Raw genomic sequence first — 23,460 nt, forward strand, 5'->3', positions numbered from 1 at the left:
TCCTAAAAGAAGGGAGGAGATGGAAAGTTATGTTCTAACGAACGAGTGACCAGAGAGAAGTTCCCTCTCCAGACTCAGAGCTCTACCTGGGAGTCCAGTGTGTCCAGCATCGTACGTGAACTTGTCTTGCCAGCAGGATGTTGCACATATTCAGGAGACTCCTCTATCATCTGGGAGTTGTGATTATTGTCTGACCTCAGATCAGGTTGCAAAAGAAGCCTGTGCTGAAGCAGAAGAGGGGGATGGGGGTCAAATAGCAGAGTGACAATCCTTCACATTGTTCAAAGCCCTCCTCCTCCTCGTCCTCCTCGTCCTCCTCCTCCTCTTCCTCATCCTCTTCCTCCTCCTCTTCCTCCACCTTTTCCCCCTCGACCATCTCTGTGGCTGTGACCCTGTTTGCAACCTGAGGGATGATGTTACAGGAAGCCTGATGCTCTGGGGGAGATAGTGCTACTCCATGGTGACAGCTCCCTCTTCACCTCCTCTTCAGCTGGCTGCCTGAAGGAAGGGAGAGAGAGAGAGAGAGAGAGAGAGAGAGAGAGAGAGAGAGAGAGAGAGAGAGAGAGAGAGAGAGAGAGATAGACAGAGAGAGAGAGAGAGAGAGAGAGAGAGAGAGAGAGAGAGAGAGACAGAGAGAGAGAGAGAGAGAGAGAGACAGAGAGAGAGAGACAGAGAGAGAGAGAGAGAGAGAGAGACAGAGAGAGAGAGAGAGAGAGAGACAGAGAGAGAGAGAGACAGAGAGAGACAGAGAGAGAGAGATAGAGAGAGAGACAGAGAGAGACAGAGAGAGAGAGAGAGAGAGACAGAGAGAGAGAGAACGGGATTGGTGGAGAGATAAGGAAGTTTTAGGAAACAGAAGGTAGAGCATGAGGCGATCTGACTGACAGATCACAGTTTGAGAAACTCCTTAAATATTTTGGGAATATTTCTGCTTTGAGTAAAAATCTGGATCTTTTACACTCTTTCAAGAATCCACTCCACTTTATTTTTAAAGTAAATCCTGAGTTTAAGGTTCAAATGTCCAAATTCAACTTCAAACTAGCTGCGATAGAAAGACTTATTGTGAGCAGAGAACCAGAAGAGGAATGTGAATCTGATTTCAGTGTCAGACGACGCATCATTCTGAGGGTGAAGACTTAACGTCCAAATAAAGACACAATACGTAACGTTTGTTTTTCTGATGGGAGATGATTCAGTGTTTTCAGACGTTAAAAACAAACTGCTCTTTGCCCTGCGGCAGGATCACTCCAACACTTTCAGGATGACGTGGAGATGTTTACCTTCAGTTTAGACATGAAGTTTAGACGTGAAGTTTAGGCGTGAAGTTTAGGCGTGAAGTTTAGACGTGAAGTTTAGACGTGAAGTTTAGACGTGAAGTTTAGACGTGAAGTTTAGACGTGAAGTTTAGACGTGAAGTTTAGGCGTGAAGTTTAGACGTGAAGTTTAGACGTGAAGTTTAGACGTGAAGTTTAGACGTGAAGTTTAGGCGTGAAGTTTAGACGTGAAGTTTAGACGTGCAACAGAACACAAAATCTGCATTATTTGACTTCAAATCCTAGAAAGTGTTCCTGGAAAGCTGGGACTTCTGTTATTGTTTGTTTTTGTGAGAATTTCAGATTTCCTGGTCCTCAGAGTGACAGTCCTAAACGCTGCACTTCCTCTGCTTTCCCCGGCTTCATGGAAACCTAACAGGGATCCCTCATCACTTTAAATCCACCTTGTCATCGAAACCTGAGGAGGATGCTGAAGTTTTTCCATCCTCTCAACATAGACGGGCAGCAGAGGCTCCCCTTCTTGTTTTTGTGTCTGAGTAGGACAGTTCGGAGACATAAATGGCTCCTCTATCTGTCCTCTATCTGTCCTCTGTCCTTTATCTGTCCTCTGTCTGTCCTCTGTTCTCTGTCTATCCTCTGTCCTCTGTCTGTCCTCTTTCTGTCCTCTATCTGTCCTCTGTCCTCTGTTTGTCCTCTGTCCTCTGTCTGTCCTCTATCTGTCCTTTATCTGTTCTCTGTCTATCCTCTGTCCTCTGTCTGTCCTCTTTCTGTCCTCTATCTGTCCTCTGTTTGTCCTCTGTCCTCTGTCTGTCCTCTATCTGTCCTTTATCTGTTCTCTGTCTATCCTCTGTCCTCTGTCTGTCCTCTTTCTGTCCTCTATCTGTCCTCTGTTTGTCCTCTATCTGTCCTCTATCTGTCCTCTATCTGTCCTCTATCTGTCCTCTATCTTTCCTCTATCTGTCCTTTATCTGTCCTCTATCTGTCCTCTATCTGTCCTCTATCTGTCCTCTATCTGTCCTAACCCTGACGGCTGAAGTTCTGTCTCTACACTCAGACTCTCAGAAGTGGAAGATATTTGTTGTGATGAACGTGACAGTCAGAAGAATCTGCGTTTAGAAGTCAAGCTGGAAAAGAGAAAACAGAAACATTAAGATCAATATTTTCACGATGAGTGAGCTTCTTCTGCGAGCTTCTTCTTCCAAACCTCAGAAACACACACTGAGGGAAGTGATGTCTCTGACTGACCATTAGCTTTCTGTTATAAATTAATGGTGGAGCAGGCGGAATAGCCGGAGGTTATCTCTCATCAAATGCAATTAAGACGTACGAGAGAGATTTTATCTTCCAACTAAGAGCAGCAGAGCCTCTGATCCGCCTCCTCTCTGCAGAGACTCAAGTTAAATGCTTCAGATGTGGAGGACACAGAGGATACGGATGAGGCTCGGGTTCGGGAGGCTAAGTGCCTGATGGAAAACAATAAGCAGATTTTTTTTTTGTTGCATCAAAGATACAAAGTTATGTAAAAGCATGAGAACACAGACATGGCATGCTTTGTTGAATCAGCTCTCTGTGTGTAACTCAAGACGTGAGCTGCCGGGACGCAGGAGCAGGATTTGTCGTCTTAGAGTAAATTCCACCTTTGTCCCGGTCGCTGTTATTGTGAGTCTGCTTTTGTTTCCAGAGCGGCGTGTTCTGGTTCAACCTGTTTGTAAGGAGCAGGAAAATTACGGTTTCTAGAGGGATGATGAATCAGTGAGAAACGAGGAGGGAGGGATGACCATCAGAGCCTGGGAGTCTCATGTGAATGTGTTCAAACTTATAATGTTCTCTTCTGACAGAGGACAAAACACCCGCTGCTGAAAATATATGAACTTAAATTCAACTCTGTGTTAGGTAAAGATACCATTCTTACTTCCGCTCTGTGGTTCCCCTCCTCCTGCAGAGGTGCCGGGCCGGCTGCTCTGCTGCGGCTCCGACTGGGAGAACTGGGGGGCCAGAGTCAGAACTCGAGCCCGGTTGGCGCTCGACTGGCTGCCTGGTGTGTCCGGTGTGCGGGGGATCTTGGGCTTGCTCACAAACGCGGGGCTGTTATCTCCACTGATGGAGGGAAGAGAATGAAAAGAAGAAGGAACATGTGATGAGTTTAGATCTGTTGAAGTGATAAATAATACATCCACGCCATCCTCATAGACCAGACGATAGCTGTCCTCCATCGATCCCTATATGACTCACCTGCTTACAGTAAGAAGGATTATTCAGATCTGACCCGGCGGACACGAACAGATCCCATTTCACAGACAGAATCATGACCCTCCAATGAAACACATCGACCTCGTGTGAGCGTCTTCATCTGGACACTTGATAGCATTTGTGTGTGACTTATTTCAGTTGATCGTCTCCATTTCTGATAACACAGAATATTTGATCCATACTTTAAAGAATACAAATAAAGACAGTTCCCAGAAAGGTTATCAAGACTTTACAGACTCAAAGTCCCAACTTTTAGATCCTCCTCCAGACACCTTCGTATCTTAAAGACCTCATAGTGACCCATTACCCCTCTAGAAGGAGGCAGACACCCTCTCTACTTTTAAGAGTAGGCTTCAAACTTTCCTTTTTGATAAAGCTTATAGTTAGAGCTGGATCAGGCTTGGACCAGGTCTTAGTAATGCTGCTATAGGCTTAGACTGACACACTGGGATCCTGTCTTTCCCTCTCTCTCCTCTCTCTGCCTGTCTCTCACTTTAACTCTTCCTGTCCCATTAAAGTTACTAACCATAGACCTTTCTGGAGTCCCTGAGCTCCCTTGTCTCGTAGTTTCCTCTGGATCTCTGCTGCTGTGGACGTGGTCCAGACTCCAGCTGCTACAACTACTACTATCCGTCTCCCCACTATCATCTCTCTCTCTCTCTTCATCTCCCTCTATCCCTCTCTCCAACACGGTCTCAGCAGATGTGTGTCTAACATGAGTCTGGTCCTGCTGGAGGTTTCTGCCTGTTAAAGGAAGTTTGTCCTTGCCACTGTAACTTGCTAAATGCTGCAAAGGTCTCTGCTCATGGTGGATTAAGATGAGATCAGACTGAGTCCTGTCTGGAAGATGGGACTGGATCTGATCCGGTCTTGATGTTGGGTCTTTGTTAATAATAGAACATAGAGTACGGTCTAGACCGGCTCTGTTTGGAAAGAGTCTAAGGAGAACGTTTGTTGTGATTTGGTGCTTTATAAATAAAGATTGATTGAACTGTTTAAGGTTTGCCGTCATTTAGAAAAGACGATGTTGAAATCTGCAGAGTACTTCAAAATGTCATCAATCCGTTTGTCCCTAAAGTAAATCCTTGTTTGGCATATCTTCATCTTTTATTGCAGATCATATTTAGTGTCTTATTTCAGGGTTCCCACGCGTCCTGGAAAACCTGGAAAACCTGGAAAACCTGGAAAACAGTTGACCAGTTTTCCAGTTCTGGAAAACACCTGGAAAATGGGAGAAAAAGTCAAATGTCCTGGAAAATCACATCTAGTCCTGGAAAATGATTCCAACATGGCTGCATGTGACCTGACCCTATTAACCAAACACATCCCCATTCATTGAAAGTTGAGTTCACGCTGTGCTGGAAAGACAGCGACACTGCACAACTTTCTTCCCATCTTTTCTCCTTCACTTCATAATCAAGGATTCACAGGAAATAGGGGGATATTGTTTCTGTTTTATCCTTCCTGATTCCTTTGCTGGCTCTTTTGTTTTTTCTTTGCTCATTTTATATTTTTTGAGAAAAGTGAAAGATGAGATGTTGCCCATCACTGTTGCTTGGTTGCACTAATAAAGTGAAGTGCTGTACATCTGTTGTTGCATTATTCTATTATCAATTTGTAATCATTTTTTAGTATGTAAGAGATGATTTCATTGATAGCCATAGACTACATGTCTTTCAATGTAGACTTCCACTGAGAGGAACATATTAGACTATTTAGGAACTAAATTAGGAACTAAATTTAGACTGTCATACCAGCTTGATCATCATGAAAATGTCCTGGAAATGTCCTGGAAAATGATCTCTGGAAAAGAGTGGGAACCCTGTTATTTGCATTGACAGTAAGCAGCAGAGAAAAGCCGTATTGTGTTGTTCTGTAGCCGTGTCTGTGGGAGTCTAAGAATCAGGATCACAATGAATAAATAACTCATCTGCCTCCAGTCAGAAACAGTGAAGCTCCCAGCTCTGCTAATGTCCTTATCAGCCCGGAGCCAGATGACCCACATCCTGTGGAGCAATCCTACACCGTAATAGACGGGTGGATTTTTTGTCGACTCATTCTTGTTTCTACTCACAGGAGTCACGTTGGCTGTGACGTCCCTGATATCATCAAGTATGTATATCATGTTACAAAATAATAAAGTAAAGATAAGTGTGTTGAGTTTTGAGGTTTCGGTTCTGCTCAGATTCTCTTCCCTGTGATATTAAAGACTCAGTCCCCAAACCTCCCTTTCACCATAACAGTCTCCAAACTGGCTGGAGATGCTGAAGTCTGTTTTATGAAGTTGTTTTACGTTCCTGGGGGCGGGGGGGCTGAAGGGATAACTGAAGCGGTTTCCTGGGACTCATTACTCTTGGCGGGATTCTGGAGTCAGGTTCCTCTGAGATTTAAAGGAGAGGAGAAGCAGGGGAGCTCGGATTGAATGGGTCTCTTTGTGGGCGCTGCTCATTTAAACCCATGTCACAGTCTCACAGACCGGCTTGGCTGTGCTGAGTCACTCGTCGGTGTGCCGAGACACTGCTGCCAACTCGCTCCGCAAGACACGCAAACACACAGACTCAGGGTTTTACCTCAGCTGACTCGCACTGTTTATTTTTACTTGCACCATCCCCGAGAGTCTGGTTTACTCCGGTTCAGTGCGTTTCATGAGACGCAGCCGCTCGCAGTGTTGCAACATTGAGCTGTTTTTGTATTGTTGAGTTCAAACACTGTTTTGTGCTGACTCTGAAGTCATGCAGGATGTTTTCCACTTGCTTTATCTAGCATGCCCTCTTCTATTAAGCACAACAAATAAACTTGATGCATGGAATAATGTTCAAGGAGGAAGATCTTAGGACTGCAGATGACAAGACCTTATAAAACTGTTGTTAGCAAGCTTTCTTTTCTACAGAGAGACTTCTAATAGACTTTGTATTGGCTGCTGAAGTCTTCACTCTTCCTTTCTACTGCCCGACCCTTTAACAGAGCCTGTACCTATAGCTTTGATGCTCGTGTTAATAATCCAATTTCTTACTTCTGTCTTTTCAACAAAGTGATAAGAAACCATGTCGAGTCTATGCTTCTTAGATTTGTACAGTTTTATCCGCTTTATGACTGATTGTCATTGTACTTAAAAGGTGCTTTTCCACTGGAAGTACCAGTGACCAGGAACTTCTCTTCAAATGGTTCCTGTGGTCCAAGGTTATCCACGTTACCACTGTGGCCTGAAGTCACGGGGAGATAATGAAATAAAGCCAGTGACATATGGAGAAGCAATGAAAGTAATCACACTACACCTCCACACCAGTAGAGGGCAGTAAGAAAAAGACAAAGGCCTTAAAACAAAGATGACTCCATAGAAGGAGACAGACAGGCCGACATCATCATGAGCGACACCACAGTTTGGTGCTGTTTTAGATCGTGCTGGATTCACTGAATCATCACTTGGAAGGAGACGAGTGTGAGTAGCAAAGATGTTTCAACATCACTCGACTTAAAGCGATTATACAAGCCATGTCAGAGATGGACGGGTGTTCCAGTTTAAACAGTGACCCTGTTAACTGGAGACTCTCAGCCGGATGCATCCCTCATAAACGTCTTTAGACGATCATTAAATATCTGATGAGGATATTTTGAAATCTTAATAAAAACTAAACTAGTTTGCATTCCCAGGAACTCCCTCTGTGTTTCAACAGCTGTGTAAACTCCACAAACACTGACACGTTCAGCTGAAGGTCTCCAGTTTACAGGGTCACTCTTCAGACTGGAACACTGAGTGTAGACAGACACACATTCACACTATCAGGCTCAGAGAAGACCGATGTTCAGGAGGTATTAAACCAAGTGAATCACATGTGTGTGTGAGGTTAGTGTAGACAGAGGGGGAAATAAACACGGCAGGTACTCGTTCAGCATTGTAGGCCCGCCCCCTAAAGTTCCTGGACCTTTGGAAAGTACTACCCTCTGAGCAGGGACTTTTCAGGGGAGATTAACTACGCAGGAACTAAATTTAGACCCTAGTTCCTGCGGTTGAAAATCACCCAAAGTTAAAGAAAACAAAATGTGTTCTAGACAAAGAGAAAAAGATGATGTTTTTATGTGTGTGTGTGTGTGTGTGTGCGTGCGCGTGTGTATGCGTTCGTGCGTGTGTGCGTGCGTGCGTGCGTGTGTGTGTGTGTGCGTGTGTGTGTGCGCGTGTGTGTGTGTGTGTGTGTGTGTGTGTGTGTGTGTGTGTGTGTGCAGGCAGCATATGTGTGACAGTTTACCTTGAAGAGTGTCCGTTGTGTTCCTCCTGCGAGTGTCCTTTTCTGGCTCGTCCTTCATAAGACCCGTCCAACTCGGACTCCTGGGACAAGCGTCCACATTCAGAATCTGAGTGTTTGCAGATAAAGACGAGGACGTTCAGCACAGCTCTTTAAAAACTGGAGCAAAATATCTGACTTTCAAAATAAAGCACTGTGAATAAACAATGACGTCAATACAAGACTTTAACGGTCACCACTGAACCACAAAGATCCCACAGCGCTGTGATTTTTATTGAAAGCTGAGCACGGGAGATCGATATGCATTGAGTGCACACTTTGCAGAGTCTTCGTCATGTTTTCTGAGGAAGCAGCAGGAGCCTCTTCGTGTCATGAACACCGGCCTTCACATAAAATGAATCTTACATAAACCAAATAACGACCAGCAGGTGGAAGGGAAATGAAACTGTCCCACAAATATGCACTTTAAGAGTTTTAAATTTAATCTGACTCACAAACATCTGATCACCAGCCTTCAGCTCTCATCAGCTGTTATTTTGACTCAATAAAAAGCATCTGAGAAGGTAAACAGCCTGCACCCACCGACGCTGTGACGTAGGGAGTCAGCTGTGCTGGGGCGACTGCCAGAGCGTGTGGGAGGTCTGGAGTTGTGTCGGGAAGACGGGAGGCTTCCTCCTTCCCCTCCGTGACCGCTGGATCGATAATCTCTACATGTGGTACAAACATTACAGCTCAGGGTTTGAAAACAGAAGATTCATGTTAGAAGAGAAAGTCAGAAAGTGGTTTAAATCTTTCATGGCTGAACAGAAGTCTAAGTTTATCTCAACGTGCTGCACAAAAGGAGTAGAAGTTGTAGTAGATTATGAAAGCAGTGTCTGGATTACTACTCGGTGATTTGATACTCCCTTATCTCTGGAGCCATGTCATATTAAGGACACTGATCCCTTGTGGCTGTCAGATCCATGTCTCTAAAATAATACTCAGAGTTTCTCCCTGTGGTGGAGCTTACAGTTTGAGTCCACAGTGATCTGTGGTTACAGTTACATCGTCATTCTGCTGAGTCATTTACAGTCTTGCTTTGATTAGTGACAGAAAGTGACCCACGTCTCTCTGTGACCTACTGCACTAGTTAAACATTGTGAGGGGGCCAGGACATTGTCAAAATATACTATGAGCCACCGGTGCTGGTGTAAACTGATCTGCAGCAGAAGAAAACAGACCAGACCTCAAAAATCTGTATCTAAGTATAGCGTAGAGTTTTCATAAAGGATGACTTCCTTTGGGACCTGAACCGTTTACAAACCAACAGGAGAATCTGTCCTGCTGGTGAGTTAAATGTGTGGTCAGGGTACGACGCTCATGCCTTGGCTCTACCAGTGTGAAGTGGGGTGATCTTTTGGCTTCACATCTCACAATGGGAGCCGCATGGAGGCAAGAACTCCAGAAACTGGTCTCCAAGGTTCCCAAACATTCACAGAGTTGTGTTAAAAGAAGACGTGGTGAAACACAACGTTGCAGCTCAAAAAATGAGAATATAATAAACCATTTCAATATTTTCTATCAATCATTAGGTTAAAGCTTATAGTTAGAGCTGGATCAGGGTTAGGGTTAGGGTTAGGGTTAGGACACAAAAACAGGAGCAAACTGCACAAAGCTGCAAACATCCGCTGTGTTTTTATGCGTGAATCTCACTCACACAACATGCTTTGTGAATTAGACCTTGGGGGGAAACAGAGAGCACTTCAGGGTGCTGAACTTAACTCACGCTGCATTGGTATTACGATGAGAACTTGGAGTGACCGGGCGCTGCAGGGGTTCATCAACACACGGTTGTTGCAGAGGGGACGGCTTCCTCTTTACTTTGGTCATGTTGGTCATAATCTACACAACGACACACATGCAGGACAATCAATGTACATGTTCTACTGCATGTTTTATTGGATTAACGAACTCATCACTACGTTTAAACATTACAGAAACAGCTTTTCCTGCAAACATGCACAAGACGTTACTTTGGTTTGCCAAACAAAGCGTAACACTGGCAAATTGAGAATCATTCAAAACTGTGAAATACCAATATGTCTGTGAAGGTTCTCAGTCATCCAGGTCATGGTAATCCAAAGCTTGATCTGTAAGGCAACTGGACTGGTAGAAATTCTTGAAGACAAGTCACCTGTCCTCCTCTGAAGAAGCCGAAGAAGTCAAAGAAGCCTTTTGGAGGAGAGGTGAAACGTCTTCAAGAATTTCTACCAGTCCAGTTGCCTTTTGGATCAAGCTTTGGATGTGAAATACCAATCACAGTTTATACCTTTACTAATTTCCAGGGCTCTAAGAACACAGATTCAAGTTAGGGGCGTTTCTGTCAGAGTTTCAGAAACTTACACACCTTCTGTTATAGTCTAGCTTTTAGCAGCTCAATCACTTGCCTGAAATCTTCCTATTCTTAAGGAGTTAGAGTCTAATGTTGCTTTATCAAGTTCCTTTGCTGCAGCATCATTTCCTTTAACTGAACTGGCTAAAAGTTTGTAGCACACGCAACCACCAAACCTCAGATATCATGTGCAAGTTTGCAACAATAGGACGTAGTAAACTTATTGTGAGTACGCATGCATGATGATGATTTATTAATGCATTGTGTATGAGGAGGAGTGTATAGAGTATGTGTGTTTTGCCCTTACTCCCAGGTACTCTGTAGTGAGCAGACTCTCCCCACACAGCTCCCTTGGCTGCGGCTGAAGAACCTCCTCTATGTCGAGGTCTGCCTCCATTAAGTCCTCCTTTCACGGGACAAAGACGATAAACCGGGTTAGAATCATCCAGGGGGGGACAGGTTGTGTTAAGGATAAGAACTGATGCACAAATGGAAACAGGCTTTATTATTTCTATTCAAATGCTCACAAGTTGACTTTACAAGTTGTTTCCAGAGTTACAAGAGCGACACGAAACACTACAACGCTCACATGGTACCAACAAGAGAGCAGTGTAGTCTCAATACGGTATATCAGTTCACCCTTATAGCATGGTAAACGGATAGCAGCTACACAAACACCCAGCCTGAGATCAGAGGCAACGGAATAAGGGCACACACACTCAGGAATCCTAACCCGAACACAAGGTGAACAAGGGGACACGCATACACATACACAGACACACACACACACACACACACACCTCCAACCATTCCCGCTTTAACTTACCATATACCTTATCTTGATAACCCACTTTCCCACAGAACCCAATCTGCCAACCCCCTGTACACACACACACATGGACCAAACACACAGGGTGGGAGACACCCAATATCTGTGTCACGCTGAGATTGCCATCTACGAGTTTGGGAAAGGTGTCAAACTCGAGGTGTTGCCCCTCCTCTCAAAGTCACTCCACATCCTCATTTTTTGGTGTTTGACCCACCTTTCAGGAAATATTCAGCTGCAGTGGTTATCAATTTAATGTATGGATGGTTATATAACCTGACGAGTCAAAAGGAGGACTTACATCATTGTCGTCCTCTTCTTCTTCATCGTCCGACTCCGGCCCCTCTTCTTCGGCTTTAAGGAACACAGACACAGCAGGGGGGATTAGGCAAGACGGCAGATTTTCCAAAAACAAAAGCAGCAGGCGTCTCTCACTGCGTCATTTAGGAATATATAACTCTACAGACATGAAGGTGACTGTGGAGCGTCTCAAAACACAGAAGGGATGTTCTTTAAAATCCACCAGGCTTTAGTTTGATTTCATTTCCTTAAATGCAAAGAACTCCTCAGCGATAGTTATTGAAATGTTAGTCCAGAATAGTTTCATGTAAAGAAGTTTAAAAGTATGTATTCATACAGTCAGAGTCACGGGTTACTTTGTATGTTCTTTGTAATGTCCTGATTTCTGGTTTCACTTCACAGTTATCCTTCTGTCTTCCAGGTGTTGTGTTCCAGTGATTCATATCCTGTGTTTTATTTCTTACCTTCTTTATGTTCTTGTGTATTTTGTCTTGTTACTCCCTTTGATTTCCTCTGGTCTTGAGTTGGTTTTCAGTGTTTTATTTTGTAGAATAGTCTGGTATGTTAATTTTAGTTTCACCTGTGTGTCCTTACTTGTTACCCAGTGTGTCTATTTAGTCTCAGTTTTCCTCCCTTCTGTTTCTGTTCATTGTGCTCGTGACGTTTGATGTGATGTGGATTCCTGTCTTCCAGTGTCCCAGTGTTGTTTTGTTCCCTGGATTAAGTTTCAAGTAAGTTTGTTTTATATCTGTTTTCAGTTTATTTAAATTACTGGGTCCTCCCCCTCCTTTCTTCAGTCGTTACAGAATGAACAGAAACAGAAGGTAGGAAACACTGAGACTAAATACACACACTGGGTAATGAGTAAGGACACACAGGTGAAATTAAACTTAACATACCAGACTATTCTACAAAATAAAACACTGAAAACCAACTTAAGACCAGAGGAAATCATTACATTCAGCTGTCAGGGAGGTGTTTGAAGTTTAAAGCATGTTTCAAAGTGAATCAGCTGACCGAAGGTGTTGCACACAGCGGAGACGCTCAGCTGGCGGCTGTGCGTCAGGTCTCCACGAGCGCTTTCTAAAAGAGAATCAATGCGCAACTGCTACCAACAACGACACGAAGGCTGACAACTTTAAACAGGAAATTTCCACCTTTATATTTCCACCTGTTGATACAAAGACAACAGACTGGTGGGGATTGTTAGTACGCTATGTTTGCAGATCAACAACATCAGAGCCGTCTGGGCTTTTCTGACACTGCTGATTATGACCTGGTTGCTCTTCTGGCTGACACCTGACCAAGTACACATGCTTTTCTTTATCCATGAGACCGGCAGAAAACCAGACACTGTGGGTCTGAAGTACTTTTATGTCCAGTTGTCTTGTTGCACCAAACCACAATTAGTCTTCTGAGCCTGCACTTTATAAGATATGTCCGCGGAGATTGTTTTTATGAGCCTGATCGTTGATAACCAGCCATAAACATGTGCCCGTATTCAGTGCTGCATTTTGTTGCTGTGGAAATTATAATTTATTTGGCTTTGTTTTGAACATAAGAAAACTCATTATCTTTTATTGATTAATCGATAATTGATTGTTAACATTTCCAAAGATCGATCACGGAAAGTACTTAAAGTTTACATCACTAGTCAAGACATTACAAAGAAAATACCAAACAACAGAAACCCATGTCAGTCAGTTAATCCTGTTTACATACAGATGAGTGAGAGTGACTTTGAGTGGACTGACCTGAGTTCAGCTGCTTAATGATGAACTCTATCTGTCTGTTGAGGTCTGGGTTCTCCTCCTTGCTGTAGCAGCGGAGGATCTCCTCCACACTCTAAGAACACGGGAGTAAAACACGTCATCAGGTCATGCATGATAACTCTGCAAACACTGAACAGAGGTAATGAGGCATCAGACTAGAAGAACATTATTTCATATGTAGATCCAGCCCGTCCAAACTTCCCACAGCTCATAATTTCACTGAATAAGAATAACTACATGTGTGAGTCAGCGTTCAGCACAGTGAACACAAACTGTGTCTGTTTCCTCTGAAGCAGGTGAGGACATCCCTGCTATCTCACCATCTCTTTAGCTTCCTGTCGCACAGAGGGAATACACAGGATGCCGTACAGGGCTCCGTTCACGTACGGACGAATCTGAGGAAAGCAAAGTGGCACAGTGAGACACTCGCACTGAGTTTGCATGAACATGCAGCAGCAGGAAAAAAAAGGACAGAAAGAGAGAAGAATGCACTTCAGGCAGATATTTCAAAGACAAGTATGTAATACCATAAAATCCCTCTCAGGGGAGAGGTGACAGCAATCTGAAAACAAGACTTCACTGCTCTCCAAAGCTGCTGACAACCTTTCATACATGTGAAGGAAGTTGGTGTTGTGAATGTTTTATAGACCAGCCTGAAGTCATAGCTCATTTCTATACTGACTGCCAACATGCTGGAGGGCAACATGAACTCTACAGCAAGCCTGGATGTGCCTGATTCTACAGAATCACTCACATACGACTCAAACTGATTTCAGGAGCAGATATTTATTCACTGATGCCGACCTTGATTCAAATTTTAGTTTCAGCGCTCCAACAGCTCTCCTTTTGTCTGTCCCTATACTTCATGTTTCAATAAGTTGTTCATGCCGTATCCATGTTATTCTGAGTGGGACTTGTATGCACTGTGTGTGTGTTCACGGATGTGAGCATCACCTCAAGGTGGTCATGTCCGAGGAGGTCAGTCAGAACCTTCAGCACATGCTTGGCGTTCTCTGCACACTTCCTCTTTCCTGCACAAACACACACACCAGCAGACACATGAACACACATGCATACACATTTCTTAGTTTTCTTTCTAAATCTTTCTTTGTGCAGAGGAATGAAAACCCGTTATAAATCAAACGTGCTGCATTATTTTACTACAGCAGACCCTCGGGGAGTTAGGGAGTAAAAAGGGCGCTGCAGACAAAGAAGAGGAGGACTGTTTTTGTTCATGGTGTATGTTAAGTAAAGTGAGGGTGACGTGAACAAAGATGCACTCTAGATATGATGTAAGAGGACATGAAATGCAGCCATAAGCGCTGTGTTCAGAAGAAAAGTTCAAAACTCATATTTAATGTAAACCCAAACACTAATGTCCTAGTCTCTGCTCTTAATGCGATCAAACAGTGCTCGCACGATTACAGAGAGACTCTCTGCAGCTTTAAGAAACTGATTTATTCTGACTTCTAGTTTTTATAGGCTGCACTTAAAGAACCCCTCATAGAACTGCAGGGCCAGCTTGTTAAAGAAAGAAAGAAAATTACTTTATTAATCCCCATGGGGAAGTTTTTCCACTCGTGTTATTTTTGAGCATGCTACACACATAGTATATACATAGTATAACATATAATGTATACACACACTGTTGAACACTGTTATATCTGAGGCAACCTGCATGAGTTTAGGCTTCAATTTATGATCTTCAATGCTCAAGTCCGGCGTGGATTTGGCCTGATGGCTAAATTGTGTGTCCTAACCCTAACCCTAACCCTAACCCTAACCCTAAATTGCGCGCCCTAACCCTAACCCTAACCCTAACCCTAACCCTAACCCTAAATTGCGCGCCCTAACCCTAACCCTAACCCTAAATTGCGCGCCCTTACCCTAACCCTAACCCTAACCCTAACCTGTGCCCTGAAGCATTTGGCCCGGGTTTGATTCCAATCTGCGGCCCCTTTCCCGCATGTCACTCCCCCACTCTCTCCCTGTTTCCAGCACTATCCACTGTCCTCCCCTCTCTAATAAGGTGCAAAAAGCCCCCCCAAAAATATAAATATTCAATGATCGTTTCAAGAACTAAAACACTCTGTCCCTGTGTCTCCCCCTCCCTTGTGTTTACCTTTGGTCCTCAGGCACAGGTTCATGAGCAGCGCTGCAGAGTACTCTAAGGTATAGTCACTCAGGCAGTCTGAGTCCTGCAGCTCATCCACGAGCCAGCTGATCACATCGTCTGCTATCATGGCGGTCTGCTGGTTCCTCCTGAGAAAGCACGATGACACAGAAATAGAAAAATCATTGGAGATTTTTAAATAGACTTTTTAATTTGAGCCAAGAGTCTTCCTCTTTAGGTCAACGAGTCAGTTCTCTCCGTCCGTGTTTATGTAGTTTCAATATTCATTGTTTTATGATCAGACTAAACAAAGGATGCACTCTGCTGGTGATTCCTCACCTTCCACAGAAATTGGACAGGCAAGGTTTTAAAGAAACTGGAGTCATATTCAGACATCCTGTACCTCAGGCTGAGTTTCTGCAGAGCCACCAGGACATTCTCCCGAGTCAGAGACTCTTTTTCCTCGGTCCTCAGAGCCTCGGTCAGGAGGTGGAGAAGAACGGGGATTTGGGAGAGGTAAACCCGGCCTGCGAACAGGAACAAAGAATAATATCAGAGAGGAAGAAACAAACCTCTTAAAGGGGCAGGGAAACTAAGTCCTTGTTATGATAGAAATTCATTGTTTTAAGCATGAATAAAAATGTCGGACGATGATTTGCAGGAACTTCAGAGTCATAACAGCCTCAGAGTTTTGCCATGAAGCGATGTCTCGTTATCTGAAACAATGACTGATGTCGGAGGAATGATGAGCTGAGCCGATGATGTCTGTGGTAGTCGAGCACTTACCTTCTGCAAGGGAAGAAAATGCATTGATGAGACGAGCCATGTATTGTCGGACAACCTCGTTCTTGGATCTGATTAAGTGAAGCACGTTTTTCTGTAAAAACAGAAAGTAAAGTTAGTTAAAGAGGATTTATTTGAGGTCACATTTCTTATGTTTCAGGGATTCTTACTCCCTTCTCTAACAGTCGTTCTGTGTCTTCGCTTTACTCAAACAAAGGAGATCAAAGCAGTGATTTGATAATGAAACCGACATGGCACTGCTGTTACAGTTCCTCTCCACGGTGGTTTTATTGAGACGTGGCTTTGAACACTAAGTAGGAAGACAAAGGGCTCAGGTGTGAGGTCAGGATCACATACAGCCCTCTGGCCCGGAGCCATAGGACGCCATATTAAAGACAATACCTTTACAGAGTCAGGGAATGTGACGAGAAACAAACAAACAATGAGGCATGTGAGAAAGACATGTGGCTCTTACTGAAAGGCTTTTTATTGAGGATGAAATCTGAAATACAATATGTTTTTATGGTCTTGGCTTTTGTTGAACAAGAAAAGGAAATTGCTCAAGTGAATATGACTCAGCTCGACATGTGAGAGGACGTCTCGGCTCAGATTAAGAGACAAAAGAAAAAATATACTTTAAATCAGACAATAGAAGAGATTTATTAGTGGAACAATATCAAGTCCAGTTATTGTAGAGACAGTAACGTAACTCTAGCTCTATCTGACCTTGTAACTCCTCCTGTACATGTTGGCTCATCAGTTAACACTGGCAAAGATATAAGCTCTTACAGAACGCCAGTTCAAGATGTTGGTCTCTCTTTTCTAGTCTTTCTCTCAAATTCACTCCCTGATGGCAGAGGCTGCTATACAGTAATATACAGTAATATACAGTAAGGACTTTAAATTTTAAGTATTTTCCGTGATCAATTTTTGAAAATGTTAATGATCCATTATCGATTTATCATTTTTAAAAAACGTAAAAGTTTTCCATGTTAAAAACAAAAATCTAAATTTCCTTCACGACAGAATGTGTATAACTGGCAATATTAAACAGCTACGGATCGTATTGCTGAATACGGGCGCGGATTTGGTCGAATGGTTAAGTTGTGCGCCCATGTAGCGACCGGCCCGGATTCCAATCCAGCCTGCGGCCTCTTTCCTGCATGTCAATCCCCCACTCTCTCCTGGTTTCCTACACTATCCACTGTCCACTGTCCCCTCCTCTATAAATAAAGGACTTAAAGCCAAAAATATAACTTAAAAAAAACAAAAACATGCTGAATATCAACGTGAGGAGCAGGCTGATAATCTGCTCTGACCCATAGTCGTATAAAGTGAAGGCTCATACTACAGCATGTGGATTTACTACAACAAGAGAACTGCACAGAAACACACTTTAAACTCACAGAGTCCAGTTTTCTGTCGACTCATGAACGCGGTCAGTTGTCAGCCGGGAGTGCAACCTTTAACAGCTGATTCACATCCAAACATGCTTTAAACTTCAAACACCTCCCTGATAGCCAAACATGAGACCACATGATGTTTGTTCAACGTGAGAGAAAATCCAAACAAAAAAATGTGTTGGAGTAAGTTCTTAATTAACTGTTGAAAGGAAAGGACCACCAGTATTAGCTCACGACAGCGGGAGAAATTTCAGTGTCTTCCCTGAGGACAGGCTGGGATTAACCCGCCAACAGATAAATAGACGACCGACTCTACCCACTGAGCCACAGCCGCCCCATGAAAACTACAGTGATATGAAGGCTGTAGCATGCTGGTCCAACCTGTTTGGTGTTGTAGCGCTCCAGCAGGTCATTACTGATATAAGCCTGAAGCACCGTGTCTCTCTGTTCCCCAGGGAGTGAGCGAGTCAGTCTCTGAAAAATGACAAAGAAAAGGTACACTTAAGTAAGGATGACTGAATGGTTTAGGCTGATCTGCTGCTACTGTATGAACCATCTGGACCTCTGAGGTCCTCAGGTACTGGTCTGCTTTCAGTCCCTAGAGTCAGAATGAAACATGGTGAAGCAGCATTTAGTCATTATGCTCCACATATCTGGAACACACTCCCTGAAAGCTGCAGGTCTGCTCCAACTCTCACCTCTTTGAAATCAAATATTAAGACCTTTTTATTTCCCACTGCCTTCCTATCTTAGATTATTTTAACTCACTTTAAATTTAAATTTAATTTTTTAACATATTTGTAATTTTAATTCTGTTCTTTAATGCTTGTCTGAATGTTTCAAATGCTTTAAATGTTTTAATGTAAAGCACATTGAGTTGCCCTCATGTATGAAATGAGCTTTATAAATAAAGCTGCCTTACCTTGCCTAAAAAAAGAGACATGCAGAGGTAATATGAACTCACCCATCGCAGCGCCTGAAGCAGCAGCGCCTGGAGTCTATCCGGGCCATCACACAGGTCCTTCTTCAGTTTCTCGTAGTCCAGTGAGGGCAGCATTGGCACCTCCTTGGATCTCCTGAGGTGCAAAAATGAAAGCATGTGAGGTTGTTTGATGGAGCACAGATGAGATGAGCAGAAAACCACGTCAGATAGAAGACTTACGGTGGTGCGATGGACGCTCGAAGCATTGAAGAGGCCTGAAAGAGGAGGGCACAATTAAAACAGAGGAGCAGAGTGTGTTCAAGAACGTGTCACCAACATAACACATGCAACTATTCATCCTTCATCATCTACCTGATCCTTCTACTTACCAAACTCTAACCTTCATCTAAAGCTACAGGTTTAAAGGTCATTAGTGCTTCTTAGACATGCGTACATCATGCGTGTTGGTGCATGCTGAATCCCCCTCTCGTTTGGAGACATTGCCCATGCAGTCAGTAACAGGTATTAAAAGAACCAGGGAGCTGAGGTTAGTGTGAAGCAGCCTTCATGTGTGAGCCTATGTGTAGATGTTCAATCAGAGACGAGGAAACCCAAGCTTCTGAGCAGAGTGATGAATAATCATGTTGTCGGTCGGTGTGGGTGTGTAGAGGACGGGTGAAAGAAGTAGTGATTAGTGTTTTGGGCTATTGAAGGGGGATTTTAAGCTCTGAAATCTAATCTAAAGCCTGGGTGGTTGGGCCTGCGGCGAGAGCAGTGTAAGGTCAGGGGAGTGATCCGTGTCGTCTGAGCTATCAGGTGGTCCGGCTGCATTTTTGCTTTGAGGAGTAGCAGGTAAAACGGAAGTGGAGGACAACACTGATACCTGGATTTGTTCCCAAATTCCTCTCAGTCTAAACATTTGTGAGCAGAACCCTGAAGGGCAGAGGGACGTGTTTCTCTGAGACATTTGACACTGGAGCGCTCAGAGCCTGAAGGGGTGGACCGAGAGCGATAACCAGCTATCAGCAGAGTAATATACTTTCCTCTGTTTCCTCCTGTTCACAGGGAAACCCCTCACCTGTGGAGGTATGGAGCGCCGGGTCAAACTTAATGATTTATCTGACACATCACGGAACAAAGCCCTGACCTGGATTCTGTGACAATGCACAGTTTACATAAGTGCTGTCTTTACTCTTCATCTCTTTCAACGTGTCCTCTCAACATTTAGTCTGTTGTGACCGTGGGGACGACCGAGGGGCACGCATTGTTCCTGTTATTGTCTCAGTAGACAGCTCTGCTCCACGTCTCAGGTAGGTTTACCCCAAGCAGAGCAGCAAAAGAAATCCCTTCAGGAGGGATGGTGTTGGATTTATGATACTGATAAGCACAATAGTTGCTTGTTTATGTAAGAGGAGAGAATTTGACCCTGGCTGCCAGGAGGGAAAATCAACCCCGCTGAAATCCTCCTTCTCTCATATACTAATCATTTTTGTGTTTTGAGCCACAGATGAAAAAAAGTGTTCCATTCTTGTTTTTATCAGGTCAGAAATATATCAAAAGTCAAGTCCTTAATGTCAACAAAAGATCTTCAGAAACTCATTCACGCTTTTAAATCCTCCCGTCTCCATTATTGTGATTCTCTGTTCACATGTCTTAGTCAGAAATCAATCCAGCTCGTCTTTTAACAGGAACTCAAACATGTGCCCACATCACCCTGATTTCATCTACACTGCCTGTTGATTTTAAGATTCCTTTATTGACTTTTAAAGCACAACATGCCAACAACTTGCCCCTCTCTATATCTGTGAGCTTTTATCCCCCTACAAACCTGGTCACAGTCTGAGATCCTCTGGCAGTGCTCTGCTGTTCCAAGGACCCGACTGAAAACTAAAGGGGACAGGTCTTCCTCAGTCAGGGCTCCTTCACTCTGGCACAGCTTGCCAGAGGAGATCAGGCTTGCAGTCAGTCCCTTGTTTTGTCATTACTAGGGTCGCAAAGGGGGGGAACATTTTTGGTTAATTTCGATGGGAAGTTAAGGTGGGGAATTTTAGAAATATTACAAATTGGAAACTTTGCATCTGAATTTATGGGAATTAAAGCTGCTGTTGGTAGGAATGGTGTAAAAAATTTAACTTTTTCCTGCTGGGTTTGAAGAAAAGGTCATAATACCCATTGGTACTCATCTGTTAGTAGAGTAATTTGAGATTATGGTGATATCTCTGTGTTTTCCAATCCCTTTGTGTCAAGCAATGTTATTATTCCCCTCGTTCCCGTTATCATGGACCAATCAGAGCTACTCCCCACAACCCTCTGTCCTGACTGGTCGAGTGACGGCCCCACTATGTCGCCCTGATTGGCTGGGAAGCCGTTACTTCCTCATAGAAGGCGCACAACGACCTTTTGTAGGCGGGGTTATGGGAGCAGAGAGGGGAGGGGTCGTGTTGACATTCTCTCAGAACTGATGTTTATATCACGACTACCAACAGCAGCTTTAACTGGGAATTCAATGGAAAGGTATCAGATCCAAGCATTAATATTTGTTTTGTACCATAAATCTAATTTGTTAAATATATTACCACGTAATATCATCCAGACTTACTTCACTGTGTGGAGTCCACAGGCTCACATGTGTGGTTTCAATAGTCCTGTGCTCTGGGCTCAAAGTGTGGTCCAGGATTCTAGAGATCATGTGTGCTTCATGTGATGGAGGAATGCACAGTGCGTGTAGGGGACGTGGTCTCAGTAGCCCTGCAGTAAGCAGTGTGCTGTGTGTATGTGATTGAGGAATAGCAGAGATAGTCAACAGGACAGGATGAAATCTGGTTGTTTTAGTCCGGATTATAATCAAATATATTTTACCAAACTATATTTAAGTTCCGTATTAAGAGCCAACCTTCAGTTTAGTTAAAGTCCTGATTTATTTCTGTGGAAAGTTTCCAACTTTGAAAAATGAATTTTGCAACCCTGTTCATCAAGACACATTTTTTCAGGACAGTTTTTATTGTATGATTTTATTTAATTTTAGCTCTGATGTTAAGGGTCTGTTTTATAAGTTTGTATGTTTTAAGTTTTTATTTCATTCCTTCTTGTTTATATTGTCCACTGTGAAGCATTTCGTTGCTTGTATTGAAAAGTGCTTTATAAATAAAGTATTATTATTATCATATACATCTCTGGCTCTGACTGATCATTTCATGTCTCTAACTTAAGTGTCTCTATTATTTCAGGACCCTCGCTCACACAAAGCACTCCGCTCTTTTCAGACAAATGTAACTGGATCTTCAGCGTTTGGCGATCTGAGCGTGAGAGTGTGTGCACCTTATGTCGGCCATTCTTTTCCCGTCACATTGTCCATTGAAATTCTTTCCAAAACTTGAGTGTAGGGGAGAAAACTGAAACGGACAGGGTTTACCTGATAAAAGAGGACTGACAGCCAGTAAGGAGAGCAGAGAGGAGGGAGTAAGGACCGCGGTCTTTGAGAGCTGACAAATTTAATGACGAGCTGAAAGGGACGCTCTTGTTTGGGTAACAAGTGGCCTCACAAAGGAGGTCATTCTTCCAGCAAACAAGGTCAGGCCTGCTTTTTCACTACGGCCATCTAGTAGAAACCACAAGAAAATGAAGGTGGGTAACAAAGGAAGGCCAAGAAATGTATATGTGTAGTAAGGAAGGAGGAGGGCAGACTGAGAAGAAGAAGAAGAAGGGAGGGGAAAGAAATGGCGGCAAGGCACAAGCAAGGTGGGAAGTGGGGACCTGAGTGATGACAGAGAGATGAAACATATATGAAACTTACATAGCCATCATCATAGGGACTCATAGAGTAATATCCCTTTGTGGAAAAGAGCGTCACACACACAGAAACACACACACAGAAAAACACACACAGGAAGAAGGTTTTCAGTTTAAAACAGAAGATCACAGAGAGCAGAGTTTAACAGCACGATGGAGGCCACTGACAGTAAGCGTGATTCATGGTATAAAGTTCACTCTGAAGCTGCTTCGGCTGTTTGTGTCATCAATAACAGAAATGAACTTAAGGTGCATAAACTGTATTTACTGTAAAGCATCTTAACCACATCCTTTGACCTGAGTGCGAAACTAGAGAGCAGTGGATCAACATTTGATTTTGTGCGACTCTGTGATTGTGGTTTCAGAGTCCGGGCCCTGCGGTCTGGGTTATCTCTCCGCTCATAGGCGCATCACTACAGAACCAGGATCCCGCCAACTCTTTTCCAGGATACAAACTGCAGGATGAGTACACACTCAGAGCCGCTGCACAATGTGTGGAATGAGGAGAACAAAGGTGTACCTAACAGCAAATAAACCCTCCTTGTTCAGAATCCTGTCCAAACACAGCACTGACTGTGTGTGACGAAGGCATCTTAAATTTGTGATGTGAGGCTCTGATGGCGGTTTCTGTTTTTACAAACATTCAGATTTCAGGCAGCGGCTCCTTATCGACCATTGTGTTAAATTTCCCATGTCTGTCCTGGAGTCACCTCACTGTACGCTCTCGTGTCGTGTCATTGAGAGGTGTGAAGGAGAGAAAAGCGAGGGGAGTAATCTGTGTACTTTCACTCACAGTTCCAGGGCGGGTGAAGTCGGTGCTCTGCACCACGCTCTGCCTCATCTGGCTGCTGAACAGGCGGACACACACACTCTGCAGGTACTCAGGGGAGATCTGCAAACACACAGCAGGCCTCTTGAGCTTTAAGATACGGTGCATTGGAAAAGCTGTATAGACGCGCATAATTATCAGTTTTTAAACTACAGTGTGGATTCAAGGCTGGGTTGTTCCATCTCATGTTTGTATATATGAAACCATGTTTACATCTGTGAGCTACACCCTAATCTAACCCCCCGGCAGCCCATGTGTGTCGAGCCCTTTGCGTTAATGTGTGTGTTCAGTGTGTGTTAGCTTGTTCCCCTTATTAAGCTGACTTACCATTTTTCCGCTGACGGTGGCCTCCAGTGAGTCGACCAGGTCAGCAGTGATTCCAATCAGGGTGCGATAGTCCGCCTGCATCTTGTTGTACTTCCGCACGTAGCTGGAGATGCGTCGGTCTGATTCCACCAGCTGGAGCTGGAGCTGCTGAATGGCTTCTACGATATCACACAAACACACAAACTATGAGGCGTCATGAGGAACAGCCTCCCTGGGACTTGAGAATATCTGTCATATTAAAGTCTCAATGAATCTGTGTG

The 23,460-nt window shown here is 43.8% G+C and overlaps 1 protein-coding gene across 4 annotated transcripts in view; it reads right to left on the reverse strand.

Moving 5' to 3' along the window:
- Positions 1-6: 6 nt before the first annotated feature.
- The window catches only part of LOC117806137 (lisH domain-containing protein ARMC9), a 29,454-nt gene continuing 6,000 nt past the window's right edge, over positions 7-23,460 (reverse strand). The window contains exons 8-26 of one of the 4 annotated variants that reach the window (XM_034674855.1): positions 23,201-23,358; positions 22,838-22,936; positions 22,049-22,084; positions 18,496-18,530; positions 18,298-18,409; positions 17,715-17,807; positions 15,934-16,024; positions 15,551-15,674; positions 15,157-15,296; positions 13,989-14,065; positions 13,355-13,429; positions 13,017-13,107; positions 11,264-11,316; positions 10,444-10,542; positions 9,531-9,646; positions 8,348-8,472; positions 7,769-7,874; positions 3,178-3,371; positions 7-498 (exon numbers count right to left, since the gene is read on the reverse strand). In XM_034674855.1, coding sequence (XP_034530746.1) covers positions 476-498; positions 3,178-3,371; positions 7,769-7,874; positions 8,348-8,472; positions 9,531-9,646; positions 10,444-10,542; positions 11,264-11,316; positions 13,017-13,107; positions 13,355-13,429; positions 13,989-14,065; positions 15,157-15,296; positions 15,551-15,674; positions 15,934-16,024; positions 17,715-17,807; positions 18,298-18,409; positions 18,496-18,530; positions 22,049-22,084; positions 22,838-22,936; positions 23,201-23,358 — 1,847 coding nt within the window. In that variant the 3' untranslated portion in view covers positions 7-475. Of the gene's footprint in view, positions 499-3,177; positions 3,372-3,553; positions 3,679-7,768; positions 7,875-8,347; positions 8,473-9,530; positions 9,647-10,443; positions 10,543-11,263; positions 11,317-13,016; positions 13,108-13,354; positions 13,430-13,988; positions 14,066-15,156; positions 15,297-15,550; positions 15,675-15,933; positions 16,025-17,714; positions 17,808-18,297; positions 18,410-18,495; positions 18,531-22,048; positions 22,085-22,837; positions 22,937-23,200; positions 23,359-23,460 lie in introns of those variants that run through there. The other 3 variants (XM_034674862.1, XM_034674870.1, XM_034674880.1) reach the window with 3 other exon arrangements.

Source organism: Notolabrus celidotus, chromosome 2, assembly GCF_009762535.1.
Source record: "Notolabrus celidotus isolate fNotCel1 chromosome 2, fNotCel1.pri, whole genome shotgun sequence".
Classification (NCBI taxonomy): Eukaryota; Metazoa; Chordata; class Actinopteri; order Labriformes; family Labridae; genus Notolabrus; species Notolabrus celidotus.